The 21,311-nt window shown below is 34.7% G+C and overlaps 1 protein-coding gene across 3 annotated transcripts; it reads right to left on the bottom strand.

Moving 5' to 3' along the window:
- Positions 1-82: 82 nt before the first annotated feature.
- Positions 83-19,647, bottom strand: LOC128200013 (proline-rich protein 12-like). 3 transcript variants are annotated; one of them, XM_052891863.1, is made up of 9 exons: positions 1,817-19,647; positions 1,530-1,728; positions 1,249-1,434; positions 1,063-1,116; positions 922-975; positions 758-829; positions 613-687; positions 441-537; positions 83-333 (listed from the first exon to the last, which is right to left on the bottom strand). In XM_052891863.1, the coding sequence occupies exons 2-9, from the start codon at positions 1,725-1,727 to the stop codon at positions 89-91; spliced, it is 981 nt and encodes a 326-aa protein (XP_052747823.1). In that variant the 5' UTR covers position 1,728; positions 1,817-19,647; the 3' UTR covers positions 83-88. The 3 variants fall into 3 exon arrangements, with proteins under 3 accessions (XP_052747823.1, XP_052747824.1, XP_052747825.1); XM_052891864.1 differs by lacking the exon at positions 1,249-1,434; XM_052891865.1 differs by lacking the exon at positions 1,530-1,728.
- Between the last annotated feature and the right edge of the window lie 1,664 nt (positions 19,648-21,311).

The following is a 21,311-nucleotide window of genomic DNA, read 5'->3' as shown; positions in this document are numbered from 1 at the left end:
AGAAACATTTGTAAGTTTACTTAAAATATTATTCATATTCTAAATGAATAAATAAATTAAGTTGAAATAAAAATGCTTTACCAAAGATTTATTTTTTTATTTTTTGAACTAAATCTGACAGGGATTGACTTTGCCTTAGCCATGCGTCACTTATTTGTTGTAAGGCATGAACTAAGGCTCGCTGGTTCTCTGCCAAGATCCTTTCTGTCTCTACTCGGCGCTCTTCTATAGCGACAAATCTCTCTGTAAGACTTCTCAGTTGAGACTGCCGCTGTGAAGGAGGTGAGCGCCGGAGTAAGCGTCGTCGTGGTGCAGTTAAACGACGGCGTGGAGCTAATAACAACAAAACCAATTACACATATAATTCCAAAATATATAAAGTAGTTATGTATTTACAATACCCAGTTTAATTTTGTCCACTATTATGATTAATTACTTACATAAAGTAGCACTGCGTCTTGAAGTGGTGGGTGGTGGTGGTGGTTGTGGTGGTGGTGGTGGTGATGATGGTGGCGGTGGTGTAGGTCTATTGTCATACTAAAAATAAATAAAAAAGAACTAAATTTAACGGACTAAATCTAATACCTAACACATTATTAAATGCAGTTTTACCATCTGTTGTTCTGCAGGGTATTGAGGAATACTCTCCAGATTATCCCTCCGCCATGATGGTCCTGGCTGTGGATCCTGCAGACAATAAATATAAGTTACATTACATGCAATATGTAATTAGAAAATTTTTGTTACATATACATACTGGTATAGAAGGTGTAGACTCTTCAGTTCCTGTGGCTAATATAGGTATAGTCCCAGGCTCCACTGTTATTGACTGTACAACCAAAATTAAATTTTATATTAAAAATTTAAATATTATATGTACTGTTAGTGTACAGTTATATTAAATTTAATTGTATGTAATACCTGTAAGATACTTATAGATGAATCCACATCTGATGTAGAAGCGCTGGGTATATTCTGTATAAAAAATATATATAATTAAAAAAAAAGATATTATAAAAAATAAATATGTAATATCTATGCTGCAAACTATAATATACACACCAAAGAAATAGCTTCTTCAAGCTCTTTTCTGTTAGGATGATCTTCACTGGATTCCTATAAATGAAATATTTTACTTAATATTTTTTTTTGTACAATTTATATGAAAATTATAAATTAGGTCATGATGGTTAAAATAAAATAATAATTATTATTATAAAAAAGCCAATAAATAAAAAGAGAACATACATGGAAAGGGTTAATTTCTAGTTCACGATCCCCGTGAGCAAAGCCTTCTCCACCCATTATATTTATAATGCGTTCTTCTACAACAGAAAGCGCTAATTCCTCCACCGCACCACCACCAGTTTTTTGTCTTGCCACCCTTAGAAGGCTGGCTTTTCTTTTTGTTGCAGCCTTCTTATCTTTCCAGTACTATAAAATATTAGTATGAAAATAAATACTTATTAGAAATGCATAACATTTTATACATGCTTACTTATGTACTATAAAAGGAGGTAAAAACAAACCTTAGACCATTGCTGCCATGTTTTTAAACAGCCACGGCCGTCGCTGTTTAGTTTAACAGCAATGTCTCCCCAAGCGACTTTAGTACGGTCCCTAGCATTGGCTGTTCGTGCATGGCCTGTCGCAAGCCATCGCTGCTCCTCCATGCATTCCACCAGCATCTCCAACTGCTCTTGAGAAGGAACCGCACTTCTTGACATGCTACGAAATAGTTATTTATTTTAGTTATTAGAAATATAATAGAACTCTATTTAAAAGATCACACAAATAATTAAAAAGTACTACTTACCTATTTGATAGATAGATCCAAAGTTATGAATTTCAATTAATTTAAAAAAAGAATTATCTTAGTGTAGAAACTAAACAAGACAAATACAAAAAACGCGCGTCTGGAATGTTGTTTGGCGTGGCGTGACATCTTAGTCTTTTTTACGGCCATGGAAACAAGCTTATTCAAATTCAAGTTAAAAGACAAAATTAAATGTTTAGTGAATAAATTTATATTTATTTTGCTAAATGTTTATTCAGACAACATTATTAACTCAATAAAACATTTTCTTTACTAATAAAACACTATATTTGTTTAATTACCGGTTTCAATTTACGGTTTTTGTTGCAAGCCCTATCTCGTCCGTGCGCGCAGCCTCGAGTTATCACAGCCTACAGTTCGTCGATGAGGTTTGACACGTTAGTGAATACCAATTACCGCAGCGCTGTAGCCACGGTCGTTCGCAAGGCTGATCAGCCTAAAGCTCGTCGGCGGGCGCAGCGTTGCGGTAAATTTTTAGTGAATAGCATTGCTGATAGTGTATCCGCTAAGCTGATTGCAGGATATTAGGTATCAGAAAGAATTTCGATTTCTTTTATTGCCATCTCCGCGGGGAATTAAGGACCATATTATTGTATTAAATATATGGTTTGTTCCAATAGAACCTAATGGAAATGTACAAAAATATATACATATATATTGTACATTAAACTTTAATGCACGGGGGGGTAAGGGATTGTTAGTAATGGGGTTTAACTAACTCATTGCCAGCAATACACCCTGTTACACCTCCACATGGTTCCCCCTGAAAACCATCGTGGTTAATTCTAGAGGAATTCTCACGATGGGCTAACTGACCTGCTTTCATCGTCACTCATCATCGTTCACTGGTGCTCCTCCAGAGTATACCGATAGCGCAGGTAGGGTTACCATTCCATTATTACCTTATTATTAAAAAAACTTTAATGCACAGTGAAATTTTATGTACATTTAGATAGATAGAATTGATTTGTTAATAGTATTTCTGTGACAATTTCAACAAAACTTAGTTACCTTACCATTAAATTCTAAAGCGTTCAACCGACAGAGATCAAGAGGCTGTCCGCTTGGAGAATGTCCAAATACCTGTCTTACTAGCAATCCTCGGCCGTCCATCCTTAAACTATCTATGCTTCTCTAATAACTGTATTGCGCCCCAATTAACTTAGTGTTGGCGAGCTCAAGCGAAGATGTTGCGCCAGTAGCGTCAAAAAAACATAGGGAGAAACCTTATACGTTGTTATATACCCCTACCATACATAAACCGTTAATATAAGCTCAGGTAAATTTAAGCGCGTCAGATTAAGACAATAATCTGACGATTTGAGCGTGATATAAGGAAGGGGGCCAATCACAAAATTGTAAAAAAAAGCTTCACCTCGAAATACTCGAGCGTGATACTAGATGGCGCTACGTGTCATCTTTTCAACAATATAAATAAATATAGATTTACTTATCGAACACAATACAATACTTAAGTTATTTAGATAGAAAAACATCATGTTTCGTAATGAAATATGACATTTCAATAAGCGTAATTTCATCACGAAATGCGCAGCACGAAAATCAAAGCCTCTTTCAAAACGTATAGGCCGTAACTAATCGTAACTGACAGAAAGTATCATGAATTGATATTACAAGTCCAATTTGACCGCATGAAATCTATTGAAACGGATAAGGCTTACATTGAGATGAAATATTAAATGTTTACGAAATCAGTAAATATTTAAAGATAAACTGCACACTTTAACCGACTTGGAAAAAGTAGCTAATTAAAAGTGTATTAAGATAACTTTTCGACTTTCACTTGTTTTTTTTTTATATAACTGAGGTGACAAAAAAACATACGTCCCACCTGATGGTAAGAGGTTACCGTAGCCTATGAACGCCTGCAAAACATTGCATGATTTACAATTTATATGTATAAACGCAATTGTTTGGGTAAACTTGAGTTATGTAATCGGCGTAACCTGGTCGAAAAGTCGAGACAATTCAGATAATTACCATAATTTCATTATAACCAACGTTGTATGGAACGCTAGGTTCAATACGAGTGTGAATTACTTGTATTTTAGTCTAGAATGTTCGACTAGTTTCGAAACCATCTATCCATTAATTCCTACATTAATTTTTTTTATACAACTTAGAATGGCAAACAAGCTGACGGTCCACCTGATGGCAAGTGATATCCGTCGCCTATAGACATGAGCAGTACCATTGACATAACAGAGTATACTGTTTCGCCCATGATACCCCCCACGCGTTGCCATTCCTGAGGACTCAGGTGTTATTCCTCTGTACCATGTAAATTCACGCCATATCCCACCCTTCAAACCGAAACACAGCCATGCAAACACAACTGCTTCACGGTTGAAACACGAATGAGACAGAGGTACCTAAGCAATCGACTTTTGTACAAAGTCTCCCCCCTCTGGTAAATAATGTGCAATTAACTTTAAACAACATTAATTATATGAATTTTAATGTATCCAATATAAATTATGTGCAATAAAGATTTTACAATACAATACAATTAATTAAATAATAATCATTATGCACTTCTAGAACATTCTGAACACCCGAGGACCCGGAACTGTGAAACGGCGGATCCCTCCCATTCGCCGGTCACCCTGTCATGAGGCAGCGGCGTGGTGTGCTCCAGTGAATAATTGAGCTCCTCCGGTGGCTGGCCTTGACTGCGCCGGCTTACGACTTGGTACTACTCCGAGATGGATGACGTAGTTATGTAGACATACACAGTCTCAACACAAAAAACATTAAACTTGCGATAGGCAGGTGTTAAATAGATATTTAGATATCCCATTACAAAAGGGTGTCTAACATCTAATTACGTCTAAATAAAAATTTGAATTATTAAAAATATTAGGTGTTCAGAAGAATAGGAGGAATTAAAAAGGAGAACGTATTATTATTGGGGAGGCTAATCTTCGTGGCTAGACTTATATTATCAGGTCAACATCCACGGGTTTTTTTTATACCACTGAGGTGGCAAACAAGCATACAGCTCACCTGATGGTAAGCAGTTACCGTAGCCTATAAACGCCTGCAATACCAGAGGTATTATGCACAACAGTAGAGACCACATTCAATTTTATAAAAAAAAAAAAATATTTTGACATATATTAGTTTTAACAAGACCCCTTACATATTTTGTTACATGTCTCCCATGTACAGACATCATCCAGTTACAATTTTATTATATTAGTGATATATTAGGCAAAGTGATCCCTCGCGCGTGTCACTCTTAACTAAACCAAGGTTAAGAGGGACGGATTCTAAGAATAACAAGTACATTTACCACACAAGAGTTGCTTGTTGTGACGAGTTATTTCCAATAGTGCATTAAAGGCTGTGAAGTCGACAAACGGTCGCGTACCCTTTTGTCCGATAATTAGAATAAACAATAGATAGCAGAATTGCAGTGTAAACGAGAATAGAATTATTTCATGTGATCCCCGTACAAAAAAGACAAAGAATTGTTTCTGTTTTAAAAATAAAAGATTTTGTTTAAAAGCGGACCTTAGATAGGTCCGCTTTGTCGGCGTGTAAATAAAGCATACATTTTGTATTACATTATACGTTTATATTTTTGAATGGCATACACTATTTAATAGTAATTTTCTTTAATTGGATATTTTTTTTATACCACGGCTGTGACAACCATACAACTCATCTAATGGTAAACGGGCAATATAGTCGATGAACGCTTGCAATATTAGCGGTGCCACGTGAGCGTTGCCAACCCTGAGGAAACCTTAATACACCTTTTTGGAAAATTCCACACTAATTTACAAGGAAAACCTCAGCAAGCTCATTCCACAGGCTGTATTCGCGGGAAAAAAATCCTTTGAATAATTAATATGTATTTATTTATTATAAATTTAATTTATACCATTATATATTTTCATTAATGTGCATATAAATCATACAATCAATGTTGTGTCTACCATTGGAATGCATATCAGCATACTGCACATAAAATGTTTCTTAATTTATTTATAATAGATAGATAGATACATAATTTATTTTAAATAATTTAATTTTTAATATATGTATACTATTGCGCTATTGTATTGAGACGACGAGGTTAGTGGAAATACATATTTCCAATAGCTCGGTTATAACTGACAAAATTAAGAAATAAAAATGACCTTATTATACTAAATATTATTCATAATTTATTACTGGATCACGCTGTGTGCACATGTTGTGGCAAGTTTACCTGATCAATACATTAACGTACTTACATGTTATAGTTTAAGTTTGTATTTGTAAACTTCTGTTATGTGCGCCAAATAGATAAAATAAAATCAAATACAAATATAGGAAATTAACACAAAACTAGTGGGGCGATATATTGACCTAGTACATGTAGTGCTAGATTAGCAATTATTAAATTTCTTAGTAAACAAAAAATTTTATTGCACTGCACGCATGAATATACTTGTAGATATGACTCCATACGGGTATATACTATTGGTGTGTCTATTTCAAATAAATAAAACAATATATTATTCGCTTATTTTTTTCTGTTTTAGCTAAGATGTCTTCAAGATTTAGAATAACAGAAAGGCACCTTTCTTTTGAGATTTAGTAAACAAGATCCTTGATTAGTGTGTTGAACCGTTGCGGTGAAATTCTTAATCTCATATAAAATGAGATGAAAATGAAAAAAAAAAAAAAAAAATTAAAATAAATAATTAAGAGTATTTATCTAGTATTGATGTCATTATCCATGATGTCGTTTCTTAAGCTCATCACATTGCTTCTTTTACATCTATTTAAAAAAGGAAACTCTTATAATTTTTTTTTTCATTTATACTCACCAACTATAAAATAATGTTACGTTTTTTTTTTTTTTTTAATTAATTGACCTTAATCTCATATTAACAACTATGATTATACCGAAAGAAATAATTGCAAAAATACTTTTACTATATTAATAGCGAAGTAATAATTAATAATATATAACAGTAGCTGTTTAGTTTAAATACAACGTCACTGATATGTGTTTTTAACACAAAATCCTATACAAACCTTTCGAATATAATGGCTTGCGCGGGGTTGTTTCCAAAACAATACTAGATGGCGCTACGTGTTCCTTTTACATCAATAAAATTACAAAATTTACTTAATTACAACAGTAACAATAATATAAATAAATCTCTATGTAAATATATATACGTAATATATATACTTACATAGAGATGTATGTTAAGTATAATATTTCTCACATGTATATAAATCTAATTAAAACATTTGTGATTTTATGAAAGGGAAATTCCAGTAGAGATTGTAAATAAACTTTATCAATGGCAAATAAGAGTTAACCGACTGCGGAAGATATAGATAGCTGGTGATAGCGCCGCGACCTTCCACAGTTACCCGATTACGCAGGTAGCGTATATCAGATAAATCAACATTGTGTTAAAAACTGCTTATTCATTCTGGTTCACGAACAGAATCTTCGATCGTGGCAAAACCAATTATTTTAATATTTATAAACCATTAAACCGATTTTGATGAACACGTCCTGTCAAATAAAAAATGAATTCTCCCAATCGGTTTATAAATGACAGCGTTCTGAGGTAACAAACATAAAAAAAAAATACCGACTTGAAACCTCATCCTTCTTTTGAAGTTTCTAAAATAAAAAATGTAAGATTAAGACCTATGAATTGCCAAAAGGAATCTTCTATATTTAAAAATTATACTCAAGGCGACTACAAGGCAGATAGAGGGAGGGGCAGCCACGTCCTTTTTAAAACATCTCTAAAAGCCTAACTGCGATTGCTTATGTTCAGCAGTGGACAGTTAACGGCTGAGATGATGAAACAGATATTAATCATTGTGCCGTTGATTTTTATAATAGCTGAATAGTAACCAAATTTCATCCAAATTTTTAGTACATTTTACGCGATCCTGACTCTGTTTGCAAGTCGAAATCAATAATTAATTAACTCCTGCGGTTAAGTTCTGCAAATGAAAACTTTGACAGCACCCTTAACGGTAAGTAGGTTGAACTTTACATACGTTTAGAATGTATGGGCTGGGAGTAAATGTTATTTCTGCGTATAATCAAGATCCCAATTAGAAACCGTTCGCTTTATATCGAGTTCTTGGGAATACACGACAACTTAATACAATACTTTGACCAGTAAAATGTGTACATTTTGTTCTACAAAAAAAAAAGCCATCGACTTCAAACACGACAAAACCAGTACATTCGTTTAAAAACTAACTATTAAAGAGATTTTCATAAAATTTCTTTGAGACCAATTTTAAAGCATAGATAAATAGATAAATGCCTACTCTTCATTCTCTCACATAATCTCTCTTACATATTTATTTGTACCTCAAGTTGTTACTTTGTGAAGTTGTGTTTTGTGAATAGAAAATATACCATTCATTCATTCTTCATTATTTCTTCCATAAGATTACAGTAGTAAACCCATTATAAATATAAACAATTACAAGAAAATGTTACACCAAGAAAGCATAGTTTATCAAATAAAAAAAAAATCCTAATCGGTCTATAAATAACGGAGCTGTGAGGTAACAAAGGTAAAAAAATATACAACCGAATCAAGTCTGTCTTTTTTTTTAAATCGGTAATTAATAAATCCTATGCATAGCATTGGGTGGATGTCAGCTGATCTGAAGATCTATAGGCGACGGTTACCACTTTCCAAAAGGTGGGCCGTCAGCTTGCTTGCCATTCTAAATTGTATAAAAAAAAAACTACTACAATTTGCTAAAACAATAGAAAGCTAGAGCTTCCAAAAGCCGCTGTATTTATTTATTTAACTCACCATAATATTACAGAAAGAACAAGCAAATAAAACCTTTTATTTACGATCTTCCTTATTTAGATCCCATGGAATGTTTCAACCTTCGCGTGTTTACTTTGCAACTTACATTTTGATTCGCTTCCGTGACAAATTTTACTTATTAAGTACCCGTAACGAAATTATTGATCTTATATAGAACTTTAAACAAACTTGTTATTGTTAACTTTTTTTTTTCTGAGTTTCAGGTGCTTTTTTTATAGCACTGAGGTGGCAAAGAAGCATATGGGTCCACCTGACGGTAAGCAGTTACCCTAGCCTAAGAATAAAACCTAGTTATTTTTGTTTATAATTAGATGTTGTTTTTTTAAAATTTAAAATGACAAACAAGCTGATGGGCTACCTGATGGAAAGTGTTAACCGTCCCTTAAACATATGAACAGTGTCATAGACATAACAGAGTATACTGCGCCACCCATAATACCCTTCATGCATTGCCATTCCTAAGGGCTAAGATGTTATGCCTCTATGCCCTGTAATTTCACTACCATATCTAACAACAAACAGAACTGCTTCACGGCAGAAACATGAAAGGGACAAAGGTACTTAAGCTGACCACTTTCGTACAAAGTCTGCCTCTGATAGTGAGGTATATTTATTAAGACATCGCGTCCTCTCTGTTTGATACAGACGTAGGGACGCATGTTATAGTAGGCGCATTGTTTTGGCAAGGGTAGAATGCGGTATTAGGGGCCATAGGACAAACAATTTGGATACCTTTTAGTTATTTAACCGTGTAGAAGACAAACTAAAGGTAAACAAGGTTAAATAACAAAATGAATCAAAATGTTTTAACGAAAGCAAATGGAATGGTCACCACGCCTGCGTTAACGATACACGCTGGCGAGGCACCAATGGGAGATGATGACAAGTGAGGATGAAAGCAGGTATTTTGACCCATCATAAAGAAATCGATTAAAACGAACCACGACAATTTTTTAAATCACGTGAAAATCAACCTGTATAAGTATATTGCTAGCAATAGGGTTATTAAACCCCATTACTAACAATCCCTTTTACCCCGATATCTCGTTATATAACTGTGTAGTAAGTTACTGTTAAATAACTAAAAGTATCGGTCGACTAAACAGATACACAAGGGACTAATCAAGAGAAGGTCAGTCTATTTCAGACACAATCAACAATCAAATAGTTAAGAGTAGGTATGTAATTTAAGGATTTTTTTACAATTTGTTAATTTCGTATTAACTACATTTAGATATATACATAAATAGATTTGGCATTCTTTTTACTTTTTGCCAATCCTACGAATAAAGTTTTTAGCGGAAGAAAATTTGGAATTTGGACAATAGAAGATGTGTTTTCTTTTACGCAATAAAAATGGAATGGTACCATTGAACTGACAGCATACTAATGAGGGATTATAGGCCAATAGTAATACAATGCGATTTCTCTGATAATTAACCACGATCATTTCTAAAGGAAATCGCGAGGAAGTCGACCTGACAGGATATATTGCCAGCAATGAGCACGTAAGACTCCATTGCTAGCAATATATAGAGATCTGTTGGGTTCAACACTAAACAACAGCTAAATCAATTAGGGCACATCTTTTTTTTTAATATTCCTACTTTAAGGTATCCAGAAAAGGTAAAAGTGGACAGGACGTCTATAAAATACATAATAATAATAAAAAAAAGAAACATATTCGATATTCAAACGTCACTCAACGGCTACAAAACAAAGGGAGCGCGTCGCCTTGACACGGCGGCCACTCCCGCGCAATCATCCAATTGGCGCGAAACCGGACAACATGGCGGACCATCGTTACTTACATACAGGTGTGCTGGTTATGTAAAGATGGTAATGCAACGTAATAATAAAATTCGTACCAATCAATATGCTCGTTGAACTCACTGAATCTGTTTATTAGTATAGAAAGATATTACTCGCATACACTGATAAAATTTAATCGATATTTGGTTCGTGCTTTAGTAATAATCAAGTTTTTCTGAGATGAATTTCGAATGGTACCCTCCGCCTACAAAGGGGAAAGGAATTGTTAGTAACGGGCACTAACAGCTCCATTGCTCGCAATATCAAGTTAACCACCACAAGGTTCCTTTCAGGAAACTATCGTGATTGCTTTATTGCCGAATTCGTCACGATGGATCAACTGCTTTAATCTGCTTCATCCTCGCCTATCATCCCTCACCTGTGCCCCGCAAGCGTATACCGACAGCGCAGGCGAGGATAACATTCCATTATCATTCATTAAAAAAAAAACATCGTGTTTCCTATTCTATGTATCCTTGATGAAATTTCATAAAATTATTAATATAAGTACCTACCTACCTCGCATTGTGTTTTCTCTCGAAAATTTGCCAACAAGAAACTAAATATCTTTAGCATTGTATGTCTACAATGTAGCCCAAACCTATTATTTTGTTGATCGCTTAACTTAAATGTAGGTATACGTTTTATCAGAAGCGGTCGAGCTAATCATACGCCAGAGTATGACCCCGCCATTGTTTCTTTACTTTGTTAGTACGATAAGTTAGTCATGTTTACAAAACATCCAAATGATTATGCAAATACCTATACATAAAAAACTTATATCTACTGATATAATAAAATTGTAAATGGAGTATGTCTGTTCATAAATCTATTTGTTTGTATGTTTGTTCAGGTATTACGCAAAGACTACTGGATCAAATTGGATGCGGCTGTCACAATTATATTCCTAAAGGTTTTTATTATCTTATTCATTAAATATTATAAATTAAAAACTTTTTACACAAGAAAATAATTTCACTAATAAATTAGTATTAAACACTAAACTAACAAAAAAGGGAAACGTTAAGATAAAAAAAAAATCGTTCCAAAATTAATTAAGACATTACAAAAAAAAGTGAAACCTCATTACAGGTCGGTTGAAAAACACGACAAAATAAATATTATAAGATAGCGGTATTCTGCTAACATTAGTATCTCAAAACAATCAATATCATATTACTTGTACGTGGCAGATAACGTGGAATCAATATGCGGTTGTTCGTGGCGCCGGCCCGCCGCGCGGCGCCATCTATTATGCAATAGCGGAACCTTGCAGTAAACTGCGAGAGCTATTTGGTTCGTGCCGAGCCGTATAAAATATTCACAGCGTGCCGCGCGCGAGGTTCTTGCACTTGGAAAATTGTTGCGCTTTTAAATCATATTGGCGCTAATAAATACGAACGGAACAAATTGAAATAAATGTCTGCATTACGTGCAATATAATAAATACTTTATCAATTTAATTGATAATTTTTTTTTTTTACGCAATCAGCAGTAAACTTTTAATAGTTGTAATTCTTTTAGATTTCATTATCTATAGATATAAATCTAAAAAAAAAATTACAACATTGATGTAGATGTGATGAAAATGGAAAGATAATCACCACGCCTGAGGTAAAGATATACGCTGACGAGGCACTAAAGAATAGACGAGGATGAAATAATTCAGTTGGCCCATAGTGACGAATAGAGTTTTTTTTTTTATACAACTCAGAATAGCACACAAGCTGACGGCCCACCTGATGGAAAGTGGTAACCGTCGCCTATAGACATGAGCAGTACCGTGGACATAACAGAGTATACTGTTTCGCCCATGATACCCCCTATGCGTTGCCATTCCTGAGGACTCAGGTGTTATTCCTCTATACCCTGTAAATTCACGCCATATCCCACCCTTCAAACCGAAACACAGCCATGCAAACACAACTGCTTCACGGTTGAAACACGAATTGGACAGAGGTACCCAAGCAAACGACTTTTGTATAAAGTCTCCCTCTGGTGATTTAATATGATGGTTACCAGGAGGTACTACGCGCAGGTTGATTAGTCTGCGTACATTGGCATTATATGGCTCATAGGTTATATAATATATATACTCATAATATATCGTCATAGTCGTAGAATACTGACGGATCTTTATATGTAATCTTCGTCAGATCCGTCAGTATTCTACGACTATGACGATATGTTTTTTCCTAATAATAATCTTTATTTGCTTAAACACGGTAAAGTCAAAGATGTTACATTAGTCAAAGAACTTTTTTTTTATATACCACTGAGGTGGCAAACAAGCATACGGCCCACCTGATGGTAAGCGGTTACTGTAGCCTATGAACGCCTGCAATACCAGAAGAATTACGCACGCGTTGCCGACCTTGAAGAAACCTTTTTACCCCCCTTTTGAAGAACCCCATACTGTAGTCTCTTGGGAAAACCTTGGTAGGGAGCTCATTCCACATTCGTGCTAAGCTATTAACGTGATATATATAATTCATTTAACATTAAAAATTACCAGTTGACATTTTGTATTTTGTTTAAAAAGTCTCTTTCATCATAGGCTCCTTTTACCCCGGTCAATCGATGATCAAGTCGAAGTGACGGTCACAGCTCTATATATAATTAACTAAATAATTCTATATAATTATTCATATTGCAGTTGTAATTATATATAATTATCATTATTAGTGCAATCAACGCCTGAATACAACTATCCATTATCGGTCAGCCGATGACGTTCGCGTCAGCTGTATACGCCTCCCCGATACAATCATTGTATTATCATTTACGCGTGATGTTAACATGACTCGATTAGAATGTGGGCACACAACAAAATCGGACCTCATACAGCATCTGGCGGGGGGAAAGGGATTGTTAGTAATGGGGATTAACTGCCCCCTTGCTAGCAATATATCAGGTCGACCTCCACGCGGTTCTCCCTGGAAATCATCTTGATTAATTCTTGTGAAATTTGTCAGGATGGGCTAACTGACCTGTTATCATCCTCACCTATCATCCCTCACTGGTGCCCCGTCAGCGTATACCGATAGCGCAGGCGGGGTTACCATTTCATTATCACTCATTAAAAAAAAAAACATACAGTATCTAGCAGGCACGGCCTAACCTAAAAGGCGGAGAGGAAAGGGATTGTTAGTAATGCGAACTACCAGTACATTTGCTAGCAATATACCCTATCAGGTCGACCTCCACGTGGTCCCCCTGGAAGCCATCGTGCTGAATTACAGATATATTCATTACGATGGGATAACTGACCTGCCGTTTCATTTTCACCTATCATCCCTCACTGGTGCTCTACCAGTGTATACCGTTAGCGCAGGTTAGCATTCCATTATCACCCATTGATAAAAACAAACCTAGAGGGCGCCAGTGGGGGAATATTTTCTTAGAAATGGTGGTGTAACGACCCCATTTAGCAAAATCAAGCGTCAGTATAGCGATGGCGGGATTAAAAAAGAAATGCATTAGTTGAACTAATAAATACCTATAACGGCTAAATTAATATAAATTTACTAAAGAATATTTTAAACAATGAAAACGGTATGGTGTATATGGTATAAATCTCCCCTTCTATCGGTACGGGCACCAATGTCTGATATCATGACGCCCATCTTGACGAATTCAATAGGAATTAACGACGGTTTCCAGAGTAAACAGCGAGAAGGTCGACCTGACACGATATATATTACTAGCAATGGTGCTGTTATACCCTATTACTAACAATTACTTTCCCATAACTGGCGGGCTACTAGCGAGGGAAGGCTCAACAAACTTTACTTCAATGTAACACAATTATCTCTCACCGACGCCAAAGTTTATAGGCGAGATTACCATGTCATATTAAACTATTAAAAAAAAAAAGAATTTATATCAGACATGACAACAATAATAATTCTACATAACAATAACACATATAACGTGTAGGTGCAAACTGAAAATCAGCGCTGAACGTACATCAGTCCAGCAAAAGCTGAGTTTGTACCTATTGCCAGGCGCATACGATTACTGCACAATATACTGATTAATGAATATATGTACATTATAATTTCTGTGAAGAATGGCAATACATTTAATTATTATTATTATTAACGGCCAACAAGAATGCATAAATGGTAAAGCGACCGCCACGCGACTACGACGGCTCATATTTCAGACTAAACCACGGATTAGTTGACAGCAACTTTGTAAACTAAATCAATATATTTTATGTAGTACTAGCGGCCCGTCCCGGCGTCGCACGGGTGGACATTTTTACATTTAAAATAAATGGCCATTAAGGCTGCACACGCGATGGAAGCATAAAAATGGAGTAACTTCTCCCGTTTTCCCAACATTTCCCTTCATTGCTCAGCTCCTATTGATTGTAGCGTGATGAAAAGTATACTATAACCTGCCCAGGAGTATGAAGAATAATTGTACCAAGTTTCGTTAAAATCCGTCGAGTAGTTTTTGTTTCTATAACGAACATACAGACAGACAGACAAAAATTTTACTGATTGCATTTTTGGCATCAGTATCGATCACTAACCACCCGCTGATAGTTATTTTGGAAATATATTTCATGTATAGAATTAACCTCTCTACAGATTTATTATAAGTATAGATATAGATGTACTTTCGCTATAAATATAAGACAAAATGATTACCTTCAAAATCATTAAATAACTAGAAATTCACTAGGATTCAATATGCTCTTTTTTAAATAAATTATATTATTCACTAACAATAGGGTCGGTTGAATCTAGCATGGCTATTGTTTTTTTTTAATGGATGACAATGGAATGGTCACCCCGCCTGCGCTAACGGTATAGGACTGGCAGCGCACCAGTGAAAGATGATAGGTGAAAATGAAAAGGCAAATCAGTTAGCCCATCCAGGTGTATTCCACCTGGAATTTAACACGATAATTTCTAGGGGAGAACCACGTGGAGGTCGATCTTGAAACCATCATAAAATAGATTCATAATTTGGTCTTAAACCTATTAGAAAATCAGTTCTGTTAAGATGGTTATATTAAAAAATAGAGGATAACTTTTAATTAATCTTATATTTTATTTATAAACATATTTTAACATTGCAAACGCAAATGACAGACAAAACCAGAGAGAGAGTGAATACAATATAAAGGTTTGCGCGGGGTTGTTCCCAAAGTGATACTAGATGGCGCTACTTGTACCTTTTTACATAAGTAAGGTTATAAAATTTACCTAATTATAACAAGTTCATATCGGTGGTTAGAATAAAAATTTCGCTGTGATATCAAATCGAAATTTTGATTTTGAGATAAGTTTAAGAGTTCCTTTCCTGTGAGTGTCGTATGAGGCGACCAAGGGAGTTTCATAGAGGTGAAAGGACTTTTTTAATAGATAAAATATTTTTCAAGCTCAATCATTAAACACAGAAAAATTCCTCTTTATAGTACTGGTTTAGATATGCAATTAATTATCGCCAAGCGAACATAATAGTAATGAATACTATACTAATATTACCGATAATAATATAATCATGACAAATTACGAAAACGACTTACGATTACATAATTTCAATAATGACAATTAGGTCATTAGTATACACTAAATATTTGACGGAATGATGAATTATGCCAATTTACAGTAATGTAAATTCATAAGAAAAAATATGATTCATGAGTAAATTAGCACTAACGCAATATTCTTTTTGTGGGACATAACCTTTAATTACTTAAAGTCTAAGAAAGATAAGAGCCACCTGCCTACCCTAATGGGAGACAGACGTGACACGATACGTATGTATATATGAAAGAAAAGGTAGGCGTGACAACTCCATATATTATTCCTCTTCTCCACCCATTTTGGAGTTCCATCAAAAAACACCTTCAATGAGTAAATTTCTCCCAGTTTCAAATGACAAAATGTACCAAATAAATCCGCCATTTTAAGTAGCTCCGCAACTATTTACAACAGCATTATTTTCGCAAGCGGATGCAAAACATGCGTGCGCGATCGTGACAACCGATAGCGTTGGTAAGGTGCTCGAAACCTAATAACGTGCTATGAATGGCCTCAGATCGTTCACCTTGTTGCAGGCGAATTTGACTACTATATGACGTGGCATTTTATTAGTGACGAGATCTAACAGACCTATTGCTAGCAATATACTCTTTATCAGGTCGACATCCACGCAGTTCACTCTGGAAATCTTCGTGATTCATTCCTTGTGAATTCGTCACGACCAATTAACTGACCTGCTTTCATCTTTGTCTATCTTCCCTCACTGATGCCTCACCAGCATAGATAGTGCAGACAAAGTTGCTATTCCATTATTACTCCTTAAAAAAAATATATACTTTATTGGGCCGATTTCCACTACCTGGTCCTACTGTGGTCCTACTTGGAAACCATCTTGTTTTTTTTTAACGGATAGTAATGGAATTGTAACCCCATTCGCGCTGTATGTATGGACTAGCGAGATATCAGTGAGGGATGATAAATGAGGATGAAAGCAGTTCAGTTGACCTGTTACGATCCCTGTCCCGTGACAGATTGATCAAGAATTAGTCAAAATGATTTGGGAAGGGAAGTTGTTAATAACGGAATCTAGTGGTCTGATTGCTAGCAATATACTGTCAGATCGTCCTCCACGTGCCTCTAAAAACCATTGTCGTTAATTCTTGGTAAATCACCATGACGGGCCAATTGATCCACTTTCTTCCCTCACTGATGTTACGCGTAATGTATACCGATAGCCACAGGCGAAATTATCATTATAATAACATAAATAAAAAAAAAGTTTTCGACATTTCAATTTCTAGGGTCACCGGTCCTGGCTCCGGTCGTCTTCAACTCGGGAGCCCGGGGACCCGACATATGCGCCTCGAGGTACGTCGTGAGGTTTTAGTGGGTAAAAATCTCACACACCCCCTCTGCCTTCCCTCCGGCAGTTGGGAAGGTCTTTGGAAGATTTCGTCACGTTAAAAAAAAAAGGTCACCGGTCCTGAAATGGATAATTTGTCATCCAAATTCAATTTTGGAATATCTTCAACAAATATCCATTACCAAATTCTTACAATCGATTGTATTATGAAAATATAAAGAGTGCACGTAGTCACGCGACAAAGATGCGCGCGCGCGCCGCGGTGACGTCACCGCGGAAGCTAAGGACGTGCTCGCCGTTCGCGGACAGGGTTGCCAATTGTGAATAGTAGTAGTAGTAGTATTATACTAAAATACGGACAGGGCTGTCAATAGCGATTTGTACTATTATATCTCATTCTTATATAACTATTAATGACAATTTTATTTATTAAATGTTTGTTTAATATTTAAAAAAAAAGAATAGGTTTAAAAGTATGTATAGGTTTAATAAAATGTCTGGACATAAAATGTAGATGTAATGCAAAATCTGGTCAAAGATAAATTATTATATAATGTGACAAACTGGCGATGTTTAGAACTTCTCCATTGTATCTCACTCGCTTATAAAACCGTAAATAAAAATAACATTTCTACTTTTAGTTTTCTTTACTAATTTTAGATATAACATATTTAAAACCATTTCGAAATAAGTATTTTTAATAAGACAGTATACACATATTTTGATTAAAGATATACAATATAATATTTACAAGGTGTCAACCCTACAGACAGGTGACTAACCTGAACAAGTCGTGTGGGTTGGAATCGGTTTGCAATACATTAACTAGACATTTTATCTTTTTGAAGTATCTCGATATATTTTAGTATTTTATTGCAATGATTGCATTTATAAATAAATAGAGGAAGTGGCAGAGATATCGCCACGTGGAATAGTTATGTAAACAATATAGAATGCTTTCACAGGGTGCAATCGCAATATAAATTAAGTCTTTTTTTTTTATTTCTGGTCTATCACCTATAACAACCTATTCATAACAATTTCACTGTAACTAATACAACGTAAATTTATATTATAAAGAGGAAGGATTTCATTTATTTATTTAAACTTTAATGCACAGTAAAATTCTATGTAGGTACATTTGACGGACTTAACACCGGACGGTGTTCTCTACCAGTCAACCATTGGGAAAACCGAGAAATATATAGACGGTGCATTATTGAATAGAAGAAAAATAAAGAAAAAAAATTAAGGTAAAATAAATAATAAAAAATAAAATAATTTTTGTTTGTAATGGATAAAATCATAGAATACCTTTTTTTTTCATTTAAGAGTTTCCTCTTGTCGGTGCAACTAATTCATGCATCTTCCTCCAGCCAGCTCTATCCCAGGCCATATCCTTTACCATAGAATACCTACTTAAGCGATTTTAAAAAATCACCTATACTAAGCTACCCTATCATATCAGCTGTTTATAATTACTCCTGCTCATCCAAAGGTTTTTTTTTGTTGGATGAAAATGGATTGGTAACCCCGCCTGCGCTAACGGGATACACTGGCGGAGCACCAGTGAAGGGTGATAGATGAGAATGAAAACAGGCCAGTTAGCGTATCATGATGAATTCATCAGGAATCAATCATGATAGTTTCCAGGTCGACCTGGTTAGGTATATTGCTAGCAATGGGACCCTCAGTCTCGATTACTAACAATCCCTTTCCCCCCGCTCATCCAAAGGTTATCTGGAAGAAATCGCTATTAGCGATAAGGGCGCTCATTATTTTCTCATTATGATTATTTCTCGTAATTGTTTGTATGTATAATAAGTTTACTAATATAGTCTTTTGAAGGAAACAATATAGAGTATCTATTTATCTATCTATTTATTTATTTCTGAGGGAAGCTTCCAGCTATAATAACATAATAATATATTATATATGACATCAAAAAGATAATTATAAATTACCACATTTAGTTAATGAAAATTGCAATTAGTTGCAGTCTAAATAATTAGTAAGCGAGGAAACGTAGGACGTCGTTAAAATCACTAAATGAATAATTTGCGATATTTTTTCTTGTAATAACTGCTGCTATTAAATATTTCCATTTCATTAATAAATAATAAATATACTTATAATGCTTTTGAACGAAATGTCTATCAATGTATGAAATGAGTCGTGTTGCTAGATCTGCTTATAGATATGGTAGCTTTAGTTGTTGAGCATTTAATAATAGTTTTAAGCTATATATACATACATACATACATATATATATATATATATATATATATATATATATATATATATATATATATATATATATATATATATATATATATATATATCTGTATCAATACATGCTGTGTTTGCCTATAAAAAATTTTTACACTTAGCTCTAAGCTCCATGATTACACTTACACTATCTTATGGAAACAATTGTTGGTGAACCTAAATAAACAAATTACCTAAACACAAAGTAATTTATATATTTTCATTCAAAATACATACACATCTATATAAAAAACGCACATATACATACAAAAACATAATAAATGTATGAGGAGAGAAGACGCTCTTTTAATCTGTTTTTAAAAATACTCAACAATTGACTGAGTTTCGCGAATGTGTATTTGAAGAGAGTTACATAGTACATAATTTTTTTCGAACAGATTAGAATAAAACGATAAGTATTCAAATACGAACTTCACGCGGGGATAAATAGCCCATTATTCCAGATACAGATCTAATATACTGTCGCTGTATGGATAGATAATAATAATACAGGCGACAAACACGAAACAGTCGACCGAATTAGAAACGGACACGAGAAAGCAATAGGAGACCGCTATAAAAACAAAATGCACCGCGTTCCGGCAGCGAGAATAGGAAAATTTTCAACAAAAACAAAAAAAAATATAGAACATTACGTGTTCTATATTTCAATTTTATTATATTACCAATATAATAAAACTGTAACTAGACTATGTCTGTACATGGACTGGCAGAAATTCAATTTTTCAATACTAAACTTGATTGAATATTGAGTGGCATCGAAATTGGATCTATTCGAGTGAATTAAATACCCAAGCTAATATCAACATAACTATAGGCGGGTGCATTTTTATATTTATATATTGTTCTACACTATTTGCTTCTAGATTATTTGCAAAAAATAAAAATCAACTTTTTATTTATATTCTATACATATAATAAAACTGTAGAGGTCGCGTGTCTGTATTATAGAAACAAAAAACGCTAAAAACCGAGTTTAGCGTTTTTAGCGAGTTCGTTTAGCGAGAAATTATATACTCACGACTATAATCTTTAATTGTGAAGTTAGAGGCATTTGTTAACTGCTGCTGTAGTTGTAAACATAACATTTAACATACTCACAGTTCGTCGAGCATGTTAGAATCCAACGTGGCAAGAGTCGCCTCCTATTGTCACTACTCGGTTTTTTTCTTTAGTAAGATTCGAACTCACGACTTTTGCGGACTATAAAGTCGAGAAAGCATTGGTATAATAAAATTTTACGTCCTTAACATAACTTAGAATTTAGAATAATATATAACATTGGCAAGAGCTCCACCGACAAGAGCGCAGCTCTTAAATGGATAGATAGATAGATATAACATTAGCTATATTCCGCGGCTTTGCCCGGATGAATGCATAAACTGTACATAAGTATCCTACGTGTTAAGTTAGAATTGGTATCCGATTACAAAATTTTATTAAAACCCTTAGTGATTTTCGCTTGAAACAGCAACTAACATCTATACATACACATGTCCCATTCATCCTTCCCGTTTATCCCAACCATCTGGACGAGTGGCGGTCCTCCACCGTGCGGTTTTCAAGGCACTTTCTCCCACGCACAACCACTCTTTGGAATCAATTTCCAGCAGCAGTATTTCCGAACCGATGCGACAACATAACCTTCAAGAAAA

The sequence above is a fragment of the Galleria mellonella genome, unplaced genomic scaffold (assembly GCF_026898425.1).
Source record: "Galleria mellonella isolate WM207_F2 unplaced genomic scaffold, CSIRO_AGI_GalMel_v1 utg146, whole genome shotgun sequence".
NCBI classification, from domain to species: domain Eukaryota; kingdom Metazoa; phylum Arthropoda; class Insecta; order Lepidoptera; family Pyralidae; genus Galleria; species Galleria mellonella.
Note: the sequence above shows the minus strand (reverse complement) of the source record. Positions and strands in the feature narration are given on the sequence as shown.

Excerpts from the sequence above, each read along its gene's own strand:
- LOC128200013 (XM_052891863.1), bottom strand. The coding sequence starts at position 1,727 with ATGTCAAGAAGTGCGGTTCCTTCTCAAGAGCAGTTGGAGATGCTGGTG. Across the intron at positions 1,435-1,529 it reads CATGGCAGCAATGGTCTAAG|TACTGGAAAGATAAGAAGGC; the intron begins GTTTGTTTTTAC and ends AATATTTTATAG. Across the intron at positions 976-1,062 it reads TTGAAGAAGCTATTTCTTTG|AATATACCCAGCGCTTCTAC; the intron begins GTGTGTATATTA and ends TTTTTTATACAG.